This window comes from Erythrolamprus reginae, chromosome 4 (assembly GCF_031021105.1).
Source record: "Erythrolamprus reginae isolate rEryReg1 chromosome 4, rEryReg1.hap1, whole genome shotgun sequence".
NCBI lineage: Eukaryota > Metazoa > Chordata > Lepidosauria > Squamata > Dipsadidae > Erythrolamprus > Erythrolamprus reginae.
Genome location: NC_091953.1, coordinates 94,611,862 through 94,637,536, shown reverse-complemented (window position 1 = coordinate 94,637,536; position 25,675 = coordinate 94,611,862). Strand labels below are relative to the sequence as shown.

General features: G+C 38.1%; 1 protein-coding gene across 2 annotated transcripts in view; it reads left to right on the top strand.

Moving 5' to 3' along the window:
* The window catches only part of GABRG3 (gamma-aminobutyric acid type A receptor subunit gamma3), a 195,914-nt gene extending 171,669 nt beyond the window's left edge, over positions 1-24,245 (top strand). Inside the window, exons 4-6 of one of the 2 annotated variants that reach the window (XM_070750943.1) lie at positions 11,505-11,657; positions 19,657-19,849; positions 23,942-24,245. In XM_070750943.1, coding sequence (XP_070607044.1) covers positions 11,505-11,657; positions 19,657-19,849; positions 23,942-24,245 — 650 coding nt within the window. Of the gene's footprint in view, positions 1-11,504; positions 11,658-19,656; positions 19,854-23,941 lie in introns of both variants that reach the window. The other variant, XM_070750944.1, reaches the window with a different exon arrangement.
* Positions 24,246-25,675: the final 1,430 nt, after the last annotated feature.

The following is a 25,675-nucleotide window of genomic DNA, read 5'->3' as shown; positions in this document are numbered from 1 at the left end:
ATGTTTGCCAATATACAATAGCTTATTGCATGGACAACCACAGAAAATGCTATTAGTTATATGTTTGCGTCAGACCACTTGACTGCGGTTTGTTGCACATATTACTTATTTTCTGTCCATAGTTATTTGTCTACATTTACTTCTATGCTATTTGCCATACCCTAAATAAATAAATAAATCTGTACTACTATATTCCTTTCACTCTAGAGTGATCGAACGAAGGTAAGTGCCCTGACTTGTTTTTGATATTACTTTACTGACACTCAGTAGAATCTATATTAGGAGTGGATACTTGAACAGCAAAAATAAAAAAGGATGCAATTCAGGTTGTGTAGGATATAATACCTAAAATACAGTATGTTGCTTATAAAATTTCACTGTGACAATCCTTCTCTAAAAAATTATAACCTTTAAAAGCATTTATTTATAAGATGACCATAGATTATAATTTTAATTTTGTTAGAGATAGAATAGAACAGAACAGAATTCTGTATTGGCCAAGTGTGATTGGACACACAAGGAATTTGCCTTTGGTGCATAGCTCTTAGTGTACATAAAATAAAAGATACATTTGTCAAGAATCATGAGGTACAACAACACTTGTCATAGGGTACAAATAAGCAATCAGGAAACTATCAATATTAATATAAATCATAAGGATAAAAGCAACAAAGTCCTACAGTCATAAGTGGGAGGAGATGGGTGATAGGAATGATGAGAAGATTAATAGTAATAGTAATGCAGTCTTAGTTAATAGTTTGACAGAGGTGAGGGAATTATTTGTTTAGCAGAGTGATGGTGTTTCTACAGTTTTGAGTCTGTTAAGTTCCAGATTGTTCCAGTCGCATCACCGGGGTAGTTATTCAACCTCCCATCTGTATGGGAGGTTGGTTTCATTTTTGTCTTGAATGAGATCAATCACTGTTGTATCATCTGCAAACTTCAGTAGTTTAACAGTTCACCATCTAGAGTTCCTTCTGATAAATGAAACAGGTAAATTGGGCAACCATATGAGTTTGTTTAATAAAGAAATAAAGAGGTCATTGGAAGCAGAATTAGGATGAGTGACTAATAGCTATCATTGCTACATCACTAGGAAGATTTCACGGCCTTCATTTCTCCAATTCCTCATGGCCTTTATTAGTAGTGAGCAGTCCTTTGATCTCTCCAGGACATAGAAGTAGCATCTGATCATAAAAATGTATAGATCAGGGCCAATCCATCTTTTTAAGACTTCACATTTAACATTTCTGTCCAATGCTTTTTCCCATATATTAGGATCAGTTAAAATTGCCAGGGCCTGTCACTGGGTTAAAAAGTCTTAGTGAAAACCTCTGATCTGTGATAGACGTTCAATGCAAGTTTCAATTCTATGCCAGGTTGTTCACCTGTACTTCACAATATGGTACTTTTACTATCTGAAGGGGTTTTCGTTTTAGACTATGTCTTCATTACTAGTGAATAAATATTTCAAGAAGTCCAAATACAAAAGAGAAAGAACAAGGAGGACCTTTAAAGACATTTGAGAGTGCACATTCCTAAGCCAGCATTTCCTTTCAACTTAAAAGATGAAATGAAATTGATTATGTACTAAATATCAGGCAGCAGCTTTTCAAACTTTAGACAATGTCATTCAAGAAAACATTGACATTTTCCTTGAGCTGGTGAAAATGTTACAATCTGCTGAAGAGAAATGAAAGATTAGTGCCTCGGGAAGAGTGAGTGCCTTAATGCAAATTACTCAATACTGACTCATGTCATATAAACACCGTTAAGTTGAAAGTAAAACCACATTTCTAAATGTCAGGGGGGAGATTGTTCTACTCTATCACCCAAGGGATGGTTCTAAAAATAACTTCAAATGTTTTAACACTGACAACATCTTAATACTGCCCTATGAGTGTAAAGAAGTGCGAGCCTTTTTATAGCCATTATGTTCTGCCGGGCTCTATGGTATGAGTCTCCTGAAAATTCAAGTGTAAAAATTTCAGACACACACACTTGAAAGTTCAAAAACAATGTTCTTTATCACAAAATTCAAAAGAAACAAAGCACCCCTTTTATATTGCAAAGAGCACTCCCAAAACAACCTTGTAGGCTGTACAATCCCCTTAATCAGTCCTTAAGTACTTAGCTAGCAGCTGTGAAGAAACATCACAGCCCTCCTTCTTCCACAAAGTGAGACAAACACACTTTGCTCTGCTTTGGTTTCAAAGTCTTGAAAAATCAACAAACAAAGTCCGGAAACAGCAAGGCACAGTCCTGAAGAAACAACAATCAGATAATCTTCCACAACAGCCAAGCCAGCACGCTGCTGTTTATATCAGCAACTCTAATTGCTGGAGCCCCACCAAACACAGGTGACCTCTCTTATCTCCTGTAATATTTCTTCAATTGGTCTCTTCTATGCATAATTCTGCGCCTGCATGGGTCTAACACTTTCTCATCCGAATCGACCGAAGATAATGGAGATTGGCTTCCTGGGCTGTGTGCCAAGCCCCCCTCTTCCAAGTCACCCCCACCTTTGTCTTCGTCCGAGGAAACTGCACTACCTGACTCTGTCGGCAATAAAACAGGCTATGACATGTTGATGTTTCTCCTGCATCCACCTCCACATTCCTTGGGGCAGGAGCTGGGCCAGAGCCAACCACAACACATTATAAATACTTCCTTCAATTTACAGTCATCATCATAAATGCTTTTACCTAAATTGTTGTCAATCCAGTTCAGTTTTATTTATTTATTTTATTTATTTATTTATTTTGTCCAATACACAATGAGAGTTTTAGTGGGTATATATATATACACACATAGTAAAATACATGATGAAGGTTATGGAGGAGATACTATAGTGGTTTATTAATCTGTAATCACAAATTGAAGTTATTATTATGAAAACCACAAGTATTTTCTTTAGCTTGCAATTACAAATATAAAAGGGATGGTATTCGCACAGAATTGGAAAAACCCACAACTGCCTGAAGACAACAAGATCAAGAAAATATATGATTGTGCAGAGATGGACAGATTGACAATCGAATGAAATAATCAAAAAGATTCGGACTACTATGCAATCTGGACAAAATGGTATCTATGGACAAAAAAACCCAACCTCAAATTAAACACTGAAATAAAACATCAAGAAGTTCAAAAACAATTAAAAGACAATGTTAATAAAAATGTATATATAAGATGCTGGTTCACCTGTAAATATGATTATGTATTGTTTTTAAAACAGAAAAAACCCTCAATAAATATATTTTTAAAAAATAAAATAAAAGGGGTCATCATCATTTCTTCATTCATTCTTCTAGAAGCAGAAATCCAGTTTATTGCTGGCTTCCCACCAGTTCTTTCTACAAGTAATTAGGAAGGTTCATTTAAGGTTCATTGTCCCTGTATGTTCAGGATATTGAAATAAACAGTACCTGAAGTAGAGTAAAAGGGATCAATTCCACCTGTTTGAAAAGAACGGTGGTATTTTCTGGCATCATTCAACATTCACCATTTGATAACAGTTCAGAGCAAAATGTCAGATCCTCACAGCCACTTCACTGCACATTTAGAATGCAGTTTCATCTTTTTACCACATGCTACATGCTAAAGCAAAATGTATTTCTTTTCTTGCTGAGTGTCAGAAACAGGGGAAGATAGTCAGGTAGATAAGGTAGCCAGGTAGATAAGGCTAACTATTAAATTCTTCTTGAAGATCAGACAGGACTGTGGGTCAGATTCCTTTGGTAAGATCACATGACTTTCCATTGGAAGAGAAGAACCATGGTTAGCGGAAAAAATCAAGACTCTGGTCAAACCTTTTTAAACTAACAACTTTAATGAACACATATAACTAACATATGTAAATATGAATGATTCAAATATGGACTTTGTGATTGTATGAAATAATATGAATATTACTGTAATTAATTAATATGCATATTATTATAATAGGATTTAATGACATACCTGATGTAGCAATGCAGAAATACTGAATGTTTGCTGATATCACAATTTTTGTTGCTGTTTTGCTGTTGTTTTTTCCCTTTGTCTTTTGTTGTTATTTATTTGTCTGTTTTAAAATATACAGTAGTACCCCTAGATACGAGCATAATTGGTTCCATAAGGGAGCTTGTATCTCGAGGCAACTCGTATTTTGGAACTAGTGGACGCTCAGCTCGTATCCCGAATTTCAGCTTGGGAGTAGAACAGAAATGTCTCTCCCCTCCTAGCTCGTATCTTGAAATACTCGCATGTAGAGTGGCTCGTATCTAGAGGTACTACTGTATTTGAAAATTAATTTAAAAAATTCAAAAAAAACATATAACCCATTTTTCTTATCAAAATCTTTCTGAACTTTGCTTTCTTCTATATGAATTACTTTATCAAAGGAGTTCAAAAGGGGAGAGAGTTCCTAATTGTGTTCCTTTGTACAATTACAAAGGAAATCGACAACAGTTCACTGCTGAACCAAAGGGAAAACTCTCAATCTGAAATGACTGTCAAAGACAGAAAATGGAGACTGGATGGGGGACAGGTTGTTTGCTAGATGTCACACTAACAAATTTTACATCATACTATAGTGTTGTGATGTAAACTATGGTCTACATCTTAATACTGCCCTTTGAGTGTAAAGAAATGCAAGCCTTTTTATAGCCATTATAAATACTTCCTTCAGTTTACAATCATTAATTTACTTGCATCTTGATGTTAAACAGAAGTACAGAAAGTTGTTGTTTTGATGCTTCAATGAATACTTCATCATTTGCCACACATATACACTCATTCTCTGGGGTCCCTATTCTGGGATTGTCAGTAAGAATAAAAAGAAGGAGGTAAGGTTTTTCTAAAGCACATTGAAAGGTAAAATGGGACTTCCATGTGCCTAACAGGGCTGCTTAGTCCAACCCTCCTCTAAAGAATGAATGAATCTCACACTTGCCCATTGACTTTGCTGGTCAGAGGTTTGCAAAAGAGGATCTTGTGTCCCTGGGACACTGCAATCATCATAAATATGAACCAGTTGCCAAGTATCCAGTTTTGATCACATGATCATGAGGATAAGACGGAGTGGCTGTGGGTTCTGCCTCCCAAGGACAATCCCATCTGTCCGTCCATTGCCCCCCTCAGAGAGGGTCCGCAACTTGGGCGTCCTCCTCGATCCACAGCTCACATTAGAAAACCATCTCTCAGCTGTGGCGAGGGGGGCGTTTGCCCAGGTCCGCCTGGTGCACCAGTTGCGGCCCTATCTGGACCGGGACTCATTGCTCACAGTCACTCATGCCCTCATCACCTCGAGGTTCGACTACTGTAATGCTCTCTACATGGGGCTACCTCTGAAAAGTGTTCGGAAACTTCAGATCGTGCAGAATGCAGCTGCGAGAGCAGTCATGGGCTTACCTAGGTATGCCCATGTTTCACCATCACTCCGCAGTCTGCATTGGCTGCCGATCAATTTCCGGTCACAATTCAAAGTGTTGGTTATGACCTTTAAAGCCCTTCATGGCATCGGACCAGAATACCTCCGAGACTGCCTCCTGCCGCACGAATCCCAGCGACCGATTAGGTCCCACAGAGTGGGCCTTCTCCGGGTCCCATCAACTAAACAGTGTCGGCTGGCGGGCCCCAGGGGAAGAACCTTCTCTGTGGCGGCACCGGCTCTCTGGAACCAACTCCCTCCGGAGATTAGAACTCCCCTACTCTACCTGCCTTCCGTAAACTCCTTAAAACCCACCTTTGCCGTCAGGCATGGGGGAATTAAGACATCTCCCCCGGGGCATGTTTAAATTGTGTATGGTATGCTTGTGAGTGTGTATGTACTATATGGGGTTTTCTTTTTAAATCTTAAATGTTTTAAATGTATTCAGATTATTTATGATTTGTTTTTCTCTGCTGTGAGCCGCCCCGAGTCCTCGGAGAGGGGCGGCATACAAATCTAAATAATAAATAAATAAATAAATAAATAAATATTGCAATGGTTGTAAGCAGGGGTGGGCTGCCTGGACGGGAGTGGGGGGATGCAGTGTGGTAGCAAAAATGGAGCTCCACCCCAGAGAACCCAATTTTCATGAAAGATGATGAAAGAAAATGCAAGCTGTCCTGCATAAGCCATGCCTACAGTGTGGTAGTAAAAAATTTCATAATCCTTCACTGGTTGTAAAGGTGGAAAATTGTCATGTCACTTTTTTCAGTACCATTTTAACTTGGAACAGTCACTAAATGAACTGTTGTAAATGTACTTTAAGAATCCTAATCAACACAATGCATGTAATAAACAAGAAGACATTTTCAAAAAATAGAACTTAGTTCTATTTTTCTTTTTAAACCAACGGTATAAAATGAACAAGTACAATCAACCAACAAGACTTCTGAGAATATGTTGAGCCTAGACATTTTACTTGAAGTGCCTGAATTGATTGAGGTAACACAAAGTTCTTCATTTGTGATCTTCATTTCAAAAATGTGCTCCCAAATTGTGTTCTGCATTCTGTTTATCTTTGCATTAAAAAAATTCATATACTGTGATACCTTGTCTTACGAACTTAATTGGTTCCAGGAAGAGGTTCGTAAGGTGAAAAGTTTGTAAGACAAAACAATGTTTCCCATAGGAATCAATGTAAAAGCGATTAATGCTTGCAAGCCCAAAATTCACCCCTTTTGCCAGCTGAAGTACCCATTTTTGTGCTGCTGGGATTCCCCTGAGGCTCCCCTCCCGGAAGTCCAGAGATGGGGTTTCCCAGCAAGAGGAGCCTCAGCGAAATTGCAGCATCACAAAAACACTGAAGTCCTGGAAACCCCACCTCTGGATTTCCGTTGCCAGTGAAGCGCCCATTTTTGTGATGCTGGGATTTTCCTTCTGGGATTTCCCTGCAGCATCGCAAAAACACGGAAGTCCAGAGGTGGGGTTTCCCATGGAGGGGAGCCTCAGGGGAATCCCAGCAGTGCAAAAACGAGCGCCTCACTGCAACAGAAGTCCAGAGGTTGGATTTCCCAATGAGGGGAGCCTTCGCCTGGCAACGGAAGTCCGGAGGCAGGGCATCCCACAGCGGTGGTGGGTTTGTAAGGTGAAAATAGTTCGGAAGAAGAGACAAAAAAATCTTAAACCCCGGGTTTGTATCTCGAAAAGTTTGTATGACAAGGGGTTCTTAAGATGAGGTATCACTGTATTTCAATATGTATTTCAATGATATACTGTTGAGTAAATTCCACAACATAGACAGTCACAAAAGAAAGTTTAACTACCTGGCAGTTTTAGAAATGAAACAAATGTAGTAAAACTATATTTAGAAATATTTCTCAGCAATGTTGGTTCATGATGAGACAATGTTGGCTCAGCAAGAGAAGTTGGGTTCCTCTCCCCATCCCCACTGGACTTTTTCCTTTGATTAGTTTCTTTCTTGGTTGTTGCTAGAGCCATAACAAAGTTTTTTGTCAGTTTGAATTGCAGCTAAATGGGAAACAGTCCCAATAACACATGGATATGAAAATTGCATTCCCTTGAACGAACAGATTGAAAAAAGCACTTATGTAGATAAAGACTGAACAGAATATACTTGTAACATGAAGTGAGAGGGATAAAGAATATAGCCTTGAATGCAATTGCTACTTCAGGATTTAATCTTCAAATCAATCCACCTACTCACTGGCAATGAAATTATATCCTTAAGGTGTGATTCTTTATTATGCTTCTATTCCAAAATAGTCAATAGCAGTTACCATTTTCTTTTCCTATTGTTATAAATCATTATTCCTCCATAAGAATTCTCACAGCAGTTCACGTGATTAATAATTACAATTTAAAATTCAAACAATTCAAGTTTCAGGGTTGAAATGAGTGGTCATTGGCAGTGGTGAAAGATATTTTTTTTTTACTATCAGTTCTGTGGACATGGCTTGGTCGGTGTGGTGTGGTTTGGTGGGCATGGCTTGGGCATGGCAGGGGAAGGATACTGCAAAATCCCCATTCCTTCCTCACCCCTGAGGGAAGAATATTGCTAAATCTCCATTCCCACCTCACTCTGGGGGCAACCAGAGGTGCTATTTTCCAGGTCTTTGAACTACTCAAAATTTCTGCTACTGGTTCTCCAGAATATGTCAGAATCTGCTGGATTTCACCCCTGGTCCTTAGTACTCTCAGAGCTTGGTTGTTTTCTTGCAGATGTTTCATTACCCAAACTAAGTAGTATCATGAGTTCAATTCAAGTCTCAGCTCTGGTCCATAAATTCAGAAATAGAAGTCATATTCTCTAGGGTTTTGAATCCTGTATGCAATGTAATTTTTAAAAAAAACCTTATTAAATTGTAGATATTTCATAGCAAATATACTTTTCACTAAGAATAGTACTGTCAGCAGGGATGAGCAGATAAATTTTTTTTGAACCTGTTCTGTTGAGCTCTCTGGTAGAATCCTCCCGAAAATTCACAGATACAAATTTCAGACACACACACGTTTGAAAATTCAAAACAATGTTCTTTATACTGAAAATTCAAATAAACTAAGCACTCTTTTTGTATAGCAAAGAGCACTCATCTCCAAACAAACTGGTAATTTGTACAAGTCCCTTATTCTGAGATACTTAGCTTGCAGCTGTGAGGCAATTCACAGTCCTTCTTCTTTCACAAAGTGAAACACACTTTGCTCTGGTTTAGTTTCAAAGCAGGGAAAAATCAGCACACAAAGGTCGAGGTCAGCAAGGCAGGCACGAAACACAACGATCAGATAATTCTCCACAATGGCCAAACCCACAGGCTGCTATTTATAGCAGCCTCACTAATTACCACAGCCCCACCCAACCAGAGGTGGCCTCATTTTCTTTGATAATAATCTCTCAGTTGTTGCTGCCTATTCATCACTCTCCGCATGCATGACTGTATCATTAACTCTTGTTCCGAATCCAAAGAGGAGCTAGATAATTGATCTCCTTCTGAGCTGTCTGCCACACTCTCCTCCTCCCTGTCACTCATGTCTTTTTGGTCAGAGGAGCCTTCATCAGCAGATTCCACCGGAAGCAAAACAGGCCTGTGGCATGTGGATGTCTCCCCCACATCCACAGTCCTTGGGGCAGAAGCTGGGCCAGAACTAACCACAACAGAACCAATTCAAGCTTTGTGGCTGTTTTATGAGACACACCCAGATAAAATATAGTGATAATTGCTATAGTCACTTTTCCTCCACCAACAAGCACAACTGGTGAATCAACTAATGCTGATGAAACAATACTCAGAAATCTATCCATATTGGATCTATGACTCTGCTGCTGTAGCTAATTGGATTTTTAATGTGCACGATGACTCATAAAGATTAGTGATTTACTCAATTATATGAGTGGAGAAGACTTGAAGTTTTAAACCTCAACATCCACTACTAAGTTCAATATTTTATGTAAATATTAAAAGATCTCCTGCTGCTGTTACTACTGCTGCTGTTTACTACTGCTGCTACTACTACTAATACTAATACTACTACTGCTACTACGACACCATCAGGAAATGTTGCAAGATTTTTTTCATATAAAGAGCTAACTGTTATACACTTCTATATAAAACTTTTTAGAGACTCCAGAGAGATAATTCTGAAGAAAATCATCTTGAAAGATGAAAGAATGATCACATTCATTTATGCTACCACAGAAGGAACTATTCCACCAGAGAGATCTATCACTCAGCAAGTTCTAAATTCAAAACTAAAAGGATATAAGCAAATTTATAAACCAGTAAATGCCTGAAATTGACCTGCCAAAGGTGCACAACGAAAGTTGATATTTAATTATTGATATTTAAATCTGCTTCCATTATCAATTGACTTATAATTAGCTACCTAGTTAATAAGCGAAACATTTTTTTCTTTTTCACATTTCCTGCTTTGCTAACATTGATATCATCTGTGAGAAAATGTAAAGAATAGATGATTTATTCTTGTAAAGAGAGGAACATAAGTGCAGACATACATTATTCTGTTATATAATTAAATGAAGTTTTATACATTTATGTAACTTTGTATGTGTTTGGAGAAAAACATGTTTTTGTCATATAAAAGCTTGATGCTTGAATGTGTAATTTTGCTTTCTTCGGTTGGAGAGTGTTTTTTTCACCCACGAAAGACCTTTGATCAAAGTAATGAAAGCCTACTTCTGTTCATTTGGACTCCTGTGGAATTACTTAGTGAATTTTTCTCATATCATCTAAGATGTACAAGGATCAAACAACCACACTAAGCATGGACTTCTCTACACAGCTAATATATCTTTCAAGTAGGATGTTTTCTGGCACAACTACAATGAGCTTCAACTCGGAATAGTGTGTGACATAAATTCATTCTGCCCAAATTTTCTACAGCAATTTATTGATAACTCTATAACTTTTATTCATACTGTATTCATAATGCAAGAGACTATTTACTACATGGAGTAACTGTACCAATTGTCAAAAGCAATATCAAATTTCTCGTCCTTGATATTTATTCTCAACTCCATCCTTTTGATCATTCTTCTACACCTATTAAATTTATATCTTTAATTTAAAAGACTATTTAAATTCTCATAGTCTATCTTCTCATCCTCTACCTAAAGTTTTGCTTTTACTTACTTACTTACTTACTTACTTACTTACTTACTTACTTACTTACTTACTTACTTACTTACTTACTTACTTTATTTGGTTCCCATCTCATATTCATTTATTCTTCATGGGCTAAATGAGAAAAGACATTAAAATAATGGCAAACAGTAATAAAGTCATTGACAATTACAAACCATCGAAACCAGATGGGAAAAGTGAAAGCTGGACATACAGGGTGTCAGGAGGTGGAATTAGCCATTTGGCAGAGTCAGGTTTTGAGGCTCTTTCAAAACATCAGGAGGATGAGAGCCAATCTCACCTCTGGATATAAGATGTTCCAGAGGGCAGGAGCCAATATTTATTTTTATGAACCCAAAACTTGCATTTTAGTTGACGTGTGGTACATCCCATCGAGACTGTTATAGGTTTCATAGCCCTGAATTGATTGACCGATTGATTCATCCAGTATCTGTACAAACAGCATATCCTCAGGTACATTTAATGCAAAAACAGTGGTTGTGTGATAATGCTATATATCAATTACACCACTGTTCTCCATTTGTGCTATTTTCCCAGTACCACCATGTCACAGAGGAATCTTGCCAAGTTTTTCTTATTTTTCAGCTGTATAGAGAAGTAAACTATTTCTACCAAGAGAATGGATTTGAAAATTCTTTAAAAAGCTAAGCAGGGCAGACTTATTTAACGGTTGTTTAGGAAATCTCGGGAGTGATGAACCAGTTCTCCCTTGTTCCCAAGAAAACTATATCAAAATGTCTATGAACTTGAAGAACAATTGATCCTCAAGCCTATTGATCTTGCCATCAAAGATATAAAGGTGTTCTGTAATCAGGCAATGCTAAGGCCAGTGTTAATGCTATGGATGGTTGTGGAAATATTATTTATTTGCATTTAACTATATTTCTAATTATATCTATTTTTTATTATTGCAGGTGATTATATAGTTATGACTATATACTTCGAGTTAAGTAGAAGAATGGGATACTTCACTATTCAAACATACATTCCCTGTATATTAACTGTTGTCCTATCCTGGGTATCATTTTGGATTAAAAAAGATGCTACACCAGCAAGAACAGCCCTAGGTAAGATAACTGGGGATAATATTTTTTATTAATTCCTCAATCTGCTGAGGATCCCTCTAATGTATTCCCAATGAATAATTGTTTTATTTCACTTGATAAATAATCATGCTAACAAATGTTTATATTCTGCAACAATTCCCCTATGAATGGTTCCAGCCCCTGGTTGAAGAAGTATTTGAAAGATTAATTTTCATATCATTGCCCTGGTCTTCTATTATTAATCTCTCAGTTTTGTATCTTCTTCGCTTTCCTTCCACTGTTGTTTATCTACAGTGTACAAAGTGATATGTGCTAAATTCTTCCTTAGCCCCATGTCCCCAAATTTGGCATGAAATTTCTATGGAATCAACCATACCATGGTTGTCTGGAAAGCTGGGCTTTCTTTGTGTTTTCCTTGAAGACATGGTATTGGCATGAAAAGTTCATCAACACTTTACTTTAGGTTGAATGTTGAATGGAAGATTATGGGGGCCGGAGAGAACAGTGTTTTTAAATACAGTATATATTATTTGTACAATCATAATATTATGTTAAAATACGTAAGTTCTTATAAAGGGTATGAACACCAATGTTCATCAATAATTTAAGTAGGCAATCAGTGAGCCTTTTCTACTGTTTTCTTGTTTTTAAGAATTCTAACCTAATCTTGATCTCAATCCTTTTCTTTAGCAGTCAGTATTTCATGATCATTATATAGTGTTTTCCCCAACTCTTCCGGGACCATACAACTTTAAAAGTTTTGGTATTTCTGAAACAAATTCAGCTTCTTCAAGCTTATTTATTTTTTATTTATTTATTTTATTTTGCCAAGTACATATTGGTAAAATACATAGATATAATGCTGTTTATATTCATGAGATGGGTACTAATAAGAGGGGAAGTTTAGGACAGGGATGGTAGGCACGCTGGTGAACATATGCACGCCCCTTACTGACTTCTTAGGAATTGGGTGAGGTCCAGTAATGGGCAGCCAAAATTTTTACTGCCACACTATCAGTGTGGCTTACTTTGTGGGTGTGGCTTGATGGTCATGTGACTGGGTAGGAGTGGCTTGCCAGCTATGTGACCAGGTGGGAGTGGCTTGAATGATCATCATCGTTCAAGTGAACTGTTATTGACACACAATGCCTTTTCACCTCAGCTGTGGGCAGAGTGAGGGCTTCGCGAGGGGAAAAAGACCACAGCTTAGACTTCTGCGGCACAGTGCGGCTCTCCTGGCCTTGGCAAGTGGCCACGTGAGGCTGGAGGGAAGCTGGACAGGAGAGAGGGAAGCTTGTCCAAGGCTAGGAAGGAGGAAAGAAGAAAAAGCGAGGAGCACATAGCAGCAGTAGCAGGGGGAAAAAGGAGAGCCGAGCTGAGACTGGTAATCCAGGGAGTTACTGCTGCTGGTCAGCTGGAGCTGTGCATGCAGCTTCATTTCTGCCAGTGGAACTGCATTCCACCCCGTCCTGCCTGCTGTCCACCCCGGTGAGGTCAATAGTGGATAGTCTAAGGGTAAGGTTTTGGGGGTTTGGTGACGAAACTACAGAGTCACATAGTGAGTTCCAGGCATTAACCACTTGGTTGCTGAAGTCATATTTTCTACAGCCAAATTTAGAGCAGTTTACTTTGAGCTGTATCTGTTGTATGCTCATGTATTGTTGTTAAGTAGTCGTTGACAGGAAGAGTATTGTAGCAGATGATTTTATGAGCTATGCTTAGGTCTTGTCAAAGGCAACATAGTTCTAAGCTTTCTAAACCTAGGATTTCAAGTCTGGTTACATAAAATATTCTGTTGTGAGTAGACGAGTGGAAGGATCTTCTAGAAAAGTATCTCTGAACACTATCTAATGTATTTATGTCCAAAATGCAGTGTGAGTTCTAGACAGTTGAGCTGTATTCAAGGATTGGTCTGGTGAAAGTTTTGTATGTTCTGGTTAGTAGTGTGATATTACCAGAGAAGAAGCTATGTAAGATTAGGTTAACAACTCTTGAAGCCTTTTTGGTGATGTTGTTGCAGTGGGCTTTGATGCTTAGGTCATTTGATATGAGTATTCCAAGGTCTTTTACAGAGTGAGGGTTGTCTGCAAAGTCTTGTCTATTCAGCTTGTACTTGGTGTTCTGATTCTTTTCGCCAATGTGTAGGACAGAGAGTTTGTTGTTTGAGATTTGGAGTTACCAGATGTTTGGTCATTCTGACACAAAATCAAGGTCTTTTTGGAAGGTAGCAGTGTTGTTGTTGGTGTTGAAGAGTTTTACATCATCAGCAAAGATAATTCGTTTGCTTGTAATGTTATTGCAAAGGTCATTTTTATAGAGAATGAAGAGTGTTGGTTCTAGTACATTGCCCTGGGATACACCGCTGTTAACAGAAATAGAATTAGATAGGGCACTCCCTATTTTGATCACTTGTTGTCTGTTTGATAGGAACACAGTTAACCAGTCATGTAGGGGTCCAGAGATGCAGTAAGATATCAATTTTAGAAGTAGTTTATTGTGAACTACTGAGTTGAAAGCTTCAGTAATGGAGGGTAATGGATTGGTTTATGATTGATTTGCAGCATAGAGAGATTGGTCTGTAATTTTCTACTAGAGTGCGATCTCCTTTTTTGAAGATGGGGATGACCGTGGCTAGTGACCATAGGTTTAGTAGGGAATTATTCCTGAAAGACTTTTCAAAGATTATACTCAGTGGTTCAGCCATGGTTGTGGAGAGTTTTTTAAAGGAAATATGCATATAGCCCATCAGGCCCAAAGGTTTTAGGCCGCATAGTGCTTTTTCTATATTATCTTCAGTGAAGTCTATTTGTGGTAAATACTTGTATTTGTGGTATGACTAGGAAATTTTGGGCATGAGCCATTGCTGTTTACAAAGACTGAGTCAAATAATATGTTAAAGAGGTTAGCTTTGACAACTTCATCATAGCATTTTATGTTGTAGGGTCCTTTTAGTGGTGGAATGCATCTCGAGTCCTTGAGTTTGTTATTTACAAAGTTGTAGAAGGCACAATTGGATTTGGTGTGCAAAAGGTTTTCTTCTTGTTTGCTGTGATAGTTGAAGCATTCCATCTTTATTTGGTGGCATATATTTTTGTAGCAGTTTTTGAAGATTTGTTTTTTAACATGGGGGGGGGTATATTCCTTATTGCCTCCTTATTGATATGGGTAGTTTGTTTTTCTTGGTTATGGTGGTTATTAGTGGTACGTGTAGTCTGACAGTTCTTTGGACTTCGAGCAAGAAGATATTATAGAGGTCATTGGATGTGTTACACCCAGAAAATAGAGTTTGCCATTAAAGCGTTGAGAGGTCAGCATCTATGAGTTCATAGTTGGTTTTTTTAAAGTTGTACTTGGGTGTCCCATTATTAAGGTGATTCTTGCAATGGTGTAGATTGAGGTTGAAGTTAATCATGCTGTGGTCACTGTTGGGAAAGGGTTACTTTATTTGTAGTCCATAAATTATGCTTTTGCAGTTGCAGAATATGAGGTCGAGGAAGTTGTTGAGTCTAGTATTGTTCATTACTAGTTGGTCGAGTCCCAGATTGGTAACAGTGTTGGATAGGGTTGTATGGATGGGTTAACTCATGCATTTGTTGCACTCACTGGAACTTGACGTTTTGTAATTTATTAGCAGCTAAACAAATCTGCATCATTACCTTCCATGCACTGCATGACAAGATGGTGATAGCTGGAGTAAGTGGCTACCTGATGTTCCAAATATTTGCTTCCTGCTAGCTAATGCTCCTTTTCTGTAATTTTACTACTTATAGCTTTTCTCCACTGAAGCAAAGCTTCTTACCCACTAATATGAACCAGAGCCAATGTATTTTCATCATATGTAAGCTTCCTTTGACAATCTCACAAGGCAAAGCATTTTATAAAAGAAAAGTGAAGAAAGGATATGTGTACTGCAAATGTGCACATGTTGCTTTACAGCCGAACACTTACTTAAAACTATCTTCTTCCTGCACTTCCTACTCAGTAATACTCTTCAAAGCTCTCACCTACTGTTTGCAATCTTAAAGGCTTTTACTGACTGCAACTAAATTGGAGGTCATTGACTTATTCCCAATAAGAAAATAAAACATTGTTTCAGATTCAGAATCCTCTATATGAGCTAAACATGGGTCTCCTCTGGCTACTCAGAGAAATGGAAAAGTCTTCAAATATGCAACTACGGAAAAACAATTTATTCCTTACAATTTTATATACTTCAGGTAAATATCTTACAAACATAAGATATATGTTTCTGTGAAAGCAATGTTCCCAAGAGCTGAGCAAAATCTTCTTTTAAAAACATATAAATATTTTTGATCAAAATCAAACATAAATATTGTATTTACAAATGTGGGTATAAATTCAAAATGAACATCATAACAAAACAAACAAACAAACGAAACATGAAAAATGAAAAATACAGAAAATAACATGATTAAAAGCAAGAGAAAAATCCCCATTCTCTCCTAGCTATCTTATTCTTATTTATATCTTTCTATATTTTATTTATTTATTTATCTGACTTCTATGACGCCCAATCCCAAAGGACTCAATGTGGCTTACAACATAATAACAACAGAATAAGATACAGCAATAAAAAAGAAGTTGAATATAAAGTATAAAAAACTAATCCCAGTAAAACCCATTTATATAAAAACCAATCAAATCTTATGCATGCACACCATTCATAAAATGCAGAGAGGGGCGGCATACAAATCTAAATAATAAATAAATAAATAAATAAATAAAATAAAATTTGGCCATGAAAGATGGACAATTCATGGCCCCTAGGCCTGCCTGCAAAGCCAGGTCTTTGTGGCCTTACGAAAGGCCTGTAGGGTGGGAGCAGTACAGACATCGGGGGGGGGGGGTTGATTCCATAGAGCCAGGGTAGCCACAGAGAAGACCCTCCCCTGGAGTCTCACCAACCTGCATTGTTTAGTCGACGGGACCTGGAGGAGGCCAACTCTGTGACCTCTTATTGGTTTCTGGGAGGTATGCGGCAGGAGACAGTCCCGTAAATAGTCTGGCCCTGAGCCATTTAGGACTTTATAGTTAATAACCAACACCTTGAATTGTGCCCGGAGACTAATAGGAAGCCAGTGCAGCTCATGAAGCAAAGGTGTTATATGGATGTACCGAGGTACACCCTTAACAGCTCTTGCGGCTACATTCTGGACTATTTACAGTCTCCGAACACTTTTCAAGAGTAGCCCCATGTAGAGCGCATCGCAATAATCAAGATGAGAGGTGATGAGAGCCTGAGTGCAGTTTTTGTGTAGTTTTTCATATCGTTTAGCATAATTACATTCTTACTTTTAGTGTATTATAGTTCTATCTCCTTAATAATAAGTTATTGCTATTAAATAATATATACCATAATTAGTTAATACATTAATACCTTCCATCTTTATACACTAATTTTTATTGTCTATACCAGTGAGGATGAACCTTTTTTCCCTCAGGTGCTGAAAGAGTGCATGCGCACATTGTCGTACATGCGCAAGCACCCACATCCATAATTCAATGCCTGGAGAGGGCAAAAACAGCTTCCCCCCCCCTCAGAGGCCCTCTTGAGGCCATAAACAGCTTGTTTCCCAACTTATGGTGGGTGCAGTAGGCTCATGTTTCACCTTCCCCAGGTTCCAAAGGCTTCCCTGCAGCTGGGGGAGGGTAAAAATGTCCTCACATACACACACACGGAGGCTCTTTGGAAACCAAAAACGCCCTTGCAGAGCATCTGTGCAAACCAAAAATCAGCTGGCCAGAAAACACATGTATGTTGGAGCTGAGCTAGGGCAACGGCTCGCGTGCCAGCAGATATGGCTTCTCTAGAAAAGATTTTTGAAGCAACATGACCATACTGAACTACTTTAGTGCATAACTTTTACTATTCCGTTGGAAAAATAGGTTATGGTTATGGATATTATGATTTAAAGAAATCACAATATGATTCTGATTGTACGTTTTGTCCAGGTTTCAGGAAATAAACAAACTGCATTAATCAATATGAAATGAAGTATAGATTGAAGAGTTTTGTAGTAAAAACACCATCCTTTACTCTCCTGTGTAGAGTTGTGAATTCACCTTGTTTGTTCAACTTAACTGCAGGGGGGAAGGAATTTCAACAGAAATAGTAAAATAATGCCTGATTCCAAATATATTTCAAGGGATATTTCCCTGCAATTTAGCTTGCTGCTGAATGTATCCTTAATGTTACTTAGTAAATTATTTGTTAAAGTTAATTAATGTTATTTAATTAGAATGAATAGGGAAATTTACTGGGCCAAAAAAGTTCTGGATGTCACTCCCTTAATTCAGTTATGATCCATTGCTGTAAAATGTAATGCATCTGATGATATTAATTTTAAAAATGCTTTGGGGCTTAGGGGAAGTGCTCCAACTATATGAATTAAAGATTTCATCTGCTTTAGCAAACTTTTCATTTGCAATACAGGATATGGTGTAATAAAGAATGCACAGGGAAAAAAATAATGAGCAGAGAACAGAGATGTCAAATAATTTATTGAAGTGTATACTGCAGTTTTCAATAAAACAACATTTTCTTGCATTTGCTTCTTGGTATGTTTTTCAGATATTAGAGTTCAGCCACAGAAAAGTACAGATAGTTCTCAGCTTACAACCGTTTGTGTAGTAATCATTCAAAGTTACAACTACACTGGGAAAAGTGCAGTTGTAACTTTTAGGACTGTTTTTCACACACAGTTGTAACTTTTAGTTTTTCACACTTATGACCATTGCAGCATATCCATGGTCACATGATAAAATTTGGGCACTTGGTAACTGGCATGTATTTATAACAGTTACAGAATCCCAGAGTCACAATTTGTGACTTTCACAGCTAGCTTCTAATGAGTAAAGTCAGTGGCTGAAGCCAGATTCACTTAACAGCTCCATAATTCACCTAACCCTTAACAAGTATGGCAAAAAAGATCATAAAAAGAGACACAGTTCACTTAGCCATGGAAATTTGGGCTCATTTGTGGTCAGAAGTCGAAGACTACCTGCATGCTATATTCTATGTGTCTACTTCTTTCTTTCCAGATTTTTTCCCTCTAATTTCATTCATTGCATTTTTTAAAAATTGCAAAATCAGTTCAATGAAAGGGGCAGGTTTGTTGAATCCATCCATTTGGATTAAGTTGCAATGATAAAACCAACCAACACTTTGGCATGGATGGGAATGCAAATAGGTGGCTGATTTTTGTCTATATTATTGAAGCATGTCACTTCTTGCGAGTGTCCCAATAATATTGTTACCTTTCTGAATGTAGCTGTACAGCAATTTAAAACTAAAATGATGTCCTTGAAAATCAGAAATTAATTTGGATGGTGATTTACGAATATTTTTCTATAACAAGCATGATCTTATGAAATATGCTGTAATGGGATTTGATACGTTTAAAGATCTTCATAGTAGTTGAAAAATATAAAATATGTAAAACAGTATAATGCCAAAACATTCCTTATCCAGGAAATACAATCAGGAACAGAAATTCAAAGAGATCAAATTCCTTAAGGAATTCCGGTTATAAAACTTATGTTCTCATAAGTAAGGTTTTGTTCTTTTTTTTAAAAAAAAAATTTATTGATTTTTTTACAATATAAACACACATACAACATAAAACAAGTTGTTTGTGAATTGTGCCCATCACCAGACAAACATTCATACCCCACCACCAAATCAGGGGTGTTTCTTGCATAAACCATTTTAACCCAAGAGCAAAGTATCTATTTACATATTATAAAGTGATTCCAATTTGTTTCTTGTAGCTTGGTCTCGGATCCTACTCGCCATATATCATCTCACCTTGTACCATTGTCCCATCAGTGGTCGCAAACCAGTTTCATTAACCAAATTCATCCTTTTATCCATACTCTCAAATTGAATGTGATCCACTTTAATTGAATGTGATCCACAAATAAGTAAGGGTTTGTTCTAAAAATTGAAGATAGATATATTTCTGGAAATATTACAAGAAAATTATGTTCTGTTGTCCAGGTATCACCACAGTACTAACCATGACAACGCTGAGCACCATTGCAAGAAATTCCTTGCCACGTGTTTCCTATGTCACGGCAATGGACCTTTTTGTGACCGTATGCTTCTTATTTGTCTTTGCCGCTTTGATGGAGTATGCAACCCTGAACTACTACTCAAGTTGCAGGAAGCCCCACTGTACAAAAAAGAAGAAGTCGGTAAGATAAAGCCCTATTGAGAATGGAGCACAATTCTTCTGTATTATCACAGAGATTAGTAATTAATTGGATTTAGACCTTAAATAAACACTTTGGCTAATGCTTTCTAATAAAAGGAATAAGAGTCATTTTTAATAGAAATGCACGGAATTAGTGCATTGAAATGTTTTCACTACATTTATTTTATCCTATTTCATTTTATCCCAACTGAAAATGATATTCATGAGATGTGCAGCTGTATAAGTATAAAATACCTCTACTATTTTAATGTTCTACAGATTCAGGGATCTGTATATCTAATGTAAAATGACCATGCCTAATAAATTATTGAATTAATTATCACAAATTCATAAATTAGAATAATGACAGTGGATCATCAAAGTGACAAAGGTTTGTTCTTACAGGTAGTAATTCTTCAGTTCACTGACAACCTTACATTAAAATTCTACAATGATTTGATGCCGCATAATCAATGTTAATATAGTTTTACAACAAAGAAAAGGTTTTAAAAGTAGAAAAAGAGCAAATTACTGACTTTGCTCATAAATGTATATTTCTATTATTTGTCTGCTCACTGCAACCTTTCCACCTCTATAAAACATTATTGTGAGATTGCTCACATCTGACTCCAAATAAAGTTTAGCAGATCGTTAATTGGCATTGATGTTCATACAAATAGAAATGACCAGGCTGTTAAAGCCTATAATACAATGCTGCAAAGTGTAATGTTTTTTCAGTTAACTAGAACCTATAAAACAAACTTTTTTGTTTCTTTGTTTGAATTAGTAGAGTTTACTGCCATTGATCACTTCCCTGTTATTGCAAAAAGAAAAAGAAAAAAATAGTTACTTTGTTTTAAATCCCAGAGAATATATTCATTTATGTTCTGTAGACAAGAAATCAGTATTTAAAAATTCACTTCTACTTAAAATCAACACAAGGGTTAGGATTAGGACTGATATTGGGGTTAGGTTTACAGAAAGATTGGTGGAAATCACCTTTTCCCCTGTGGTAATTACAGCTACAGGTGAATAAGAGGTGAAATTCAGCAGGTTCTGGCAGGTTCTGGAGAACCAGTAGAGGAAATTTTGAGTAGTTTGGAGCAGTGTTTCCCAACCGGTGTGCCGCGGCACACTGGTGTGCCGCGAGACATGGTCAGGTGTGCCGCGAAGAAATAAGCTCAGCTTCTGGTCTCGCAACTTTTTGCGAAGAGAAAAAAATTGTGAGACCGGAAGCTGAGCTTGCTTCTTTGCGCCTTCCAAGTTTTCCAGCAGCTGTGGCGCCCCGCCCGGCTGGAGCTTCCCTGTCAGCAGGTGAGCTTTGGGGCTTGGTGGGAGGGCAGCGGCAGCGGGAGGGCTGCGCGCAGTGGGAGGGTGATGGCAGCGGCAGCGGGCAGGAGCCATGCCGTGGGGCGGTGGCAGGGTGGTCCCTCTCTCTCTCCCCCTCTCTTGCTTTCTCTTTCTCTCCCCCCCTCTCCCTCTCTCTTTCTCCCAGTAGCCGTGGGGCGACGTCAGGGTGATCAGCTGTGAGGTGGAGCTACGGAACAGAGGAACAGAGGCACCGACGGCGGCGGCTGGAAATGCTGGAATTGCGTGGCTGGCACTTGCCTGCTGGCTGGACCAGGACGGAGGCTCAGCCCCACGTCCATGCCCAGCGCAACGCCAGAAATGTATGGCATCTAGCCACCGCCATCTGTGCCTCCGTTCTGGAGCTCCGCTTCACAGCTGATCACCCTGCCGTCGCCCCACGGCTACTGGGAGAAAGAGAGAGGGAGAGAGGGGGGAGAGAAAGAGAAAGCAAGAGAGGGAGAGAGAGAAAGAGAGGAAGAGAGGGGGGAGAGAAAGAGAGAGAAAGATATAGCAAGAGAGGGAGAGAGAGAAAGAGAGGGAGAGAGAAAGAGAGAGAAAGATAGCAAGAGAGGTAGAGAGAGGAAGAGAGGGGGGGATAGAAAGAGAGAGAAAGAGATAGCAAGAGAGGGAGAGAGAGAAGGAGAGAGGGAGAGAGAATGAGATAGCAAGAGAGGGAGAGAGAGAGAGGGAGAGAGGGGGGAGAGAGAGAAAGATAGCAAGAGAGGGAGAGAGATAAAGAGAGAGGGAGAGAGGGGGGAGAGAAAGAAGGAGAGAGAGGGGGTACAGAAAGAGAGAAAGCAAAAGAGAGAGAGAGAAAGAGAGATAGCAAGAGAGAGGGAGAGAGAGGGGGGAGAGAAAGAGAGAAAGCAAAAGAGAGAGAGAGAAAGAGAGATAGCAAGAGAGAGAAAGAGAGAGGGGAAGAGAAAAAGAGAGAAAGACAGCAAGAGAGAGAAAGCAAGAGAGAGAGAGAAAGAGGGGGAAGGAGGGTGAGGGAAAGACAGAGAGAGGGAAGGAGGGCAAAAAAGAGAGGAAGGAAGGGAGAAACAAAGAGAGATGGAGAGAGAGGGGAAAGAAAGAGGAGGGAAGGGAGAGAGAGAGAGAAAGAGGGAGAGAGAAAAATAGAGCGAAAGGGAGGAAGAGAGATATTTTTTGTCCAAACTTTTTTTTACACACACACACCTGCCCCCCCGCCCCCGCTCAATGTTCCCCAGGATTTTGTAAATGTGAATAATGTGCCGCGGCTCAAAAAAAGGTTGGAAAACACTGGTTTGGAGAACTGGCAAATGCCACCTCTGGCTGACCCCAGAATGGAGATTTCGCAGTATCCTTCTCCTGCCACACCCACAGAACCAGTAGGGAAAAATTTAGAATTTCACCCCTGAGGTGAATCATATAGCTTGTTCCACTGAGTTGAAGATACCAATTTAAATTAAGTATTTCCCTATGATACCCATGAAAAGGTAAAAGTGTACATGTTGTCTTGGATCTTGTGGTATAAGGTGGACACTTATCAGAAATAAATGGGATAAGATAAGCCAACTTTATTCATGTTTACACAATAGTAAACTTTCTGGATGAATGGAATTATTCAAAGTAGACACAAATAAATTTGTGCTGTTATGGAATCTTTTATGATTTCCTTAATAATTAAAATATCAAAAAATTGTTTTGTTTTATAACTTGTGTTCTTATACTTTACTTTTTCATTTATTTGAGCTGCCTGATGTCAGCTTTGGTCATATGATGGTGAGTATGAATATTTTAAAACTTGGATATCTTATTTGTAAATATATATTAAATCCCATTATAATTTTAATTAAAGGACTATTATTATTACTCAGTCTTAGAGAACCATGCCATCATAGTGCATCTTAAATCTGTATGTTCCCCTTACCATTTCACATTGGGGAAATCAACAAAGTTACATTTGGGTTTTTCCCCACTCTTGAGTTCAAGTGCTACCTATAAATTCCTGATTCATTAAAAAAAATCCTCATGGGAACATGGCAGAAAATATATGCAATTTTATGTCTCTTTCATAGTGGTATGCAAATAGAGAAAGCCCCTTTAAACCTGAGTGCCATCCAGAAAAAAATTGTGTTGGATACTCCATCATGCCAACACCTACCTCCACTCACTACTGCTTTGTGACATTCAAATGTACAGTGCTACCTCTACTTAAGAACTTAATTTGTTCCGTGACCAGGTTCTTAAGTAGAAAGGTTTGTAAGAAGAAGCAATTTTTCCCATAGGAATAAATGTAAAAGCAAATAATGTGTGCGAATGGGGAAATCACAGGGAAGGTTGAGGCCCTGTTTCCTCCCAGGAGATTCCTAGAGAAGCCCCATGGAAGCTTCTCCCCACCTTTTCCGGCCCTGTTTCCTCCCAAGAGATTCCTAGAGAGGCCCCACAGAGGCTTCTACGCACCTTTTCCAGCCCTGTTTCCTGCCAGGAGATTCCTAGAGAGCCCCCACGGAGGCTTCTCCCTGCCTTTTCCAGTTACAGTTTCGGAGGCTCCAGTTTGTAAGTGGAAAATGGTTCTTGAGAAGAGGCAAAAAAATCTTGAATACCCGGTTCTTATCTGGGAAAGATTATAAGTAGAGGCGTTCTTAGGTAGAGGTATCACTATATATACAGTATCTTGGCATATAAAGTGTCAAAGGAAAGCTGGACAACATGGTTTCTTTGCCTGCATTAGACCCAGGAAACTTCAAGACTTCTGCTGTTGCCATGGTATAGCCTCTTTGTCTCTTTTTTCCTGCAGAATTACTCTGTGTTAGAGATGAGACCTCCCCCTACAGTCATCGCACTGAACAATGCCATGTACTGGCAAGAATTTGAAGACAATTGTATCTATGAGTGTCTCGATGGGAAAGACTGTCAGAGTTTTTTCTGCTGTTATGAAGAATGCAAATCGGGTTCCTGGAGGAAAGGAAGGATACACATAGACATCTTAGAACTCGACTCTTATTCTAGAGTTTTTTTCCCCACGTCGTTCCTGCTTTTTAACCTTGTCTACTGGGTTGGATACCTCTATCTCTAGAAACAGTGAAGAAAACTTTGTTTTTCCTACTTCTTATGGATAGGGAATATGTGGAAAGACAGATCCTGAATGTTTTCATTGGAAAGCCTGAAAGATCACCTTACTTTTTCTCATTCAAGAAAAAGGCGTTTTTATTTATTGTTTTATCTAAAAGGGAAAAAATGTCACTTCATATCTGAGATTTGTTGCTAATTACACCTGACATAATCATGTAACAATGTTTATCTTAATTGTTCTCATATAATGGAGAAATTGCTATTTTCTTTTAGTTACAGTTAACTATGTAGCATACAGATAAGCAAGGTGGGGATGTTTCGAATAGTCATTCTTACATTACTTCTGTCTTTTAAATTGTTCTGGAAGCAAATGTGTATTTGTACAAGTTCTCCACAACTTTGCTTTGAAGAGAATTCGAGTTCAATGGAATGTTACTTCACTTCACTTCACAGGTTTCTGAATGTTGTCTCTGGTCTTCTTCTGAGATGAAAAGGCATGAGTTCAAAAAACCTTTACATCTGTTTTTCACAAAGTTGTTGAATTGTTTTTCTTTTTTTAAACACAGAGTTTAATATTCCACATATTGGGCAAATACTTCAGGAACCTAATTAATTTCTTAAATAACACTCTTGCAATGCTTAGTTTGCTTTTGGTACTGTATAAGATGACTTTCTCTGTAATAGTAGTGGAAAGGTTTGATTCATTCCAGGCTATAAGTTAATTTATTTCCTATTTTACTATTCATTTTCACTTATATTTTCAGGGTGAAAAAGCCCTCTAGTTCCAGCCTGAATAAGATCGACTGTATCTGCGCTAATTAAAATCCATGTGCCTCAATCACTGTTCTGTGTAGGTTAAATTGCACATCCTATTGTTGTACCATTTTACTTGTGAACTGGATTCTCCCATTTAAATGACTGCGGAAGTGTTTGTTGTCAGTATCCTCACATGGTAAGTGATCTTTGGATTGGCACAATAATGGCTTTTGTTTTTACCAGATCTATAGAGCCTTAAGGATGCAGGCAAGATTTTCTTAGGAAGAAAATGAGATATTGGGAGCTCAGTTAAAAAATAGTGATGCAGAATCACTAGGACTTTTTTTTTAATCAGGGGATTTTAAACTGGAAATGTATTTTGTACTTTTGGAACACATTTCAGATATTAAATTCCTGAAAATAATACATTCTTCTGTTGTAAAATATTCATTATAGACAAGCCCAATTCTAGAAGGCTAATGTAAATGTTTCAATAGTTATTTATTTGTTTGTTTATTTATTTGTACTTGTACTGCAAACAGTATATCTACTGTTAAAAAAGTTGGCTCTCCCTGCCTCTTTTCAAACTCTAAACACAGCGGTATGTTTAAAAGTTTAACTCTGATACCATCAAATGCCTTTTTTCACTTCAACCTGAGGACTCCCTTTACTTGCTCG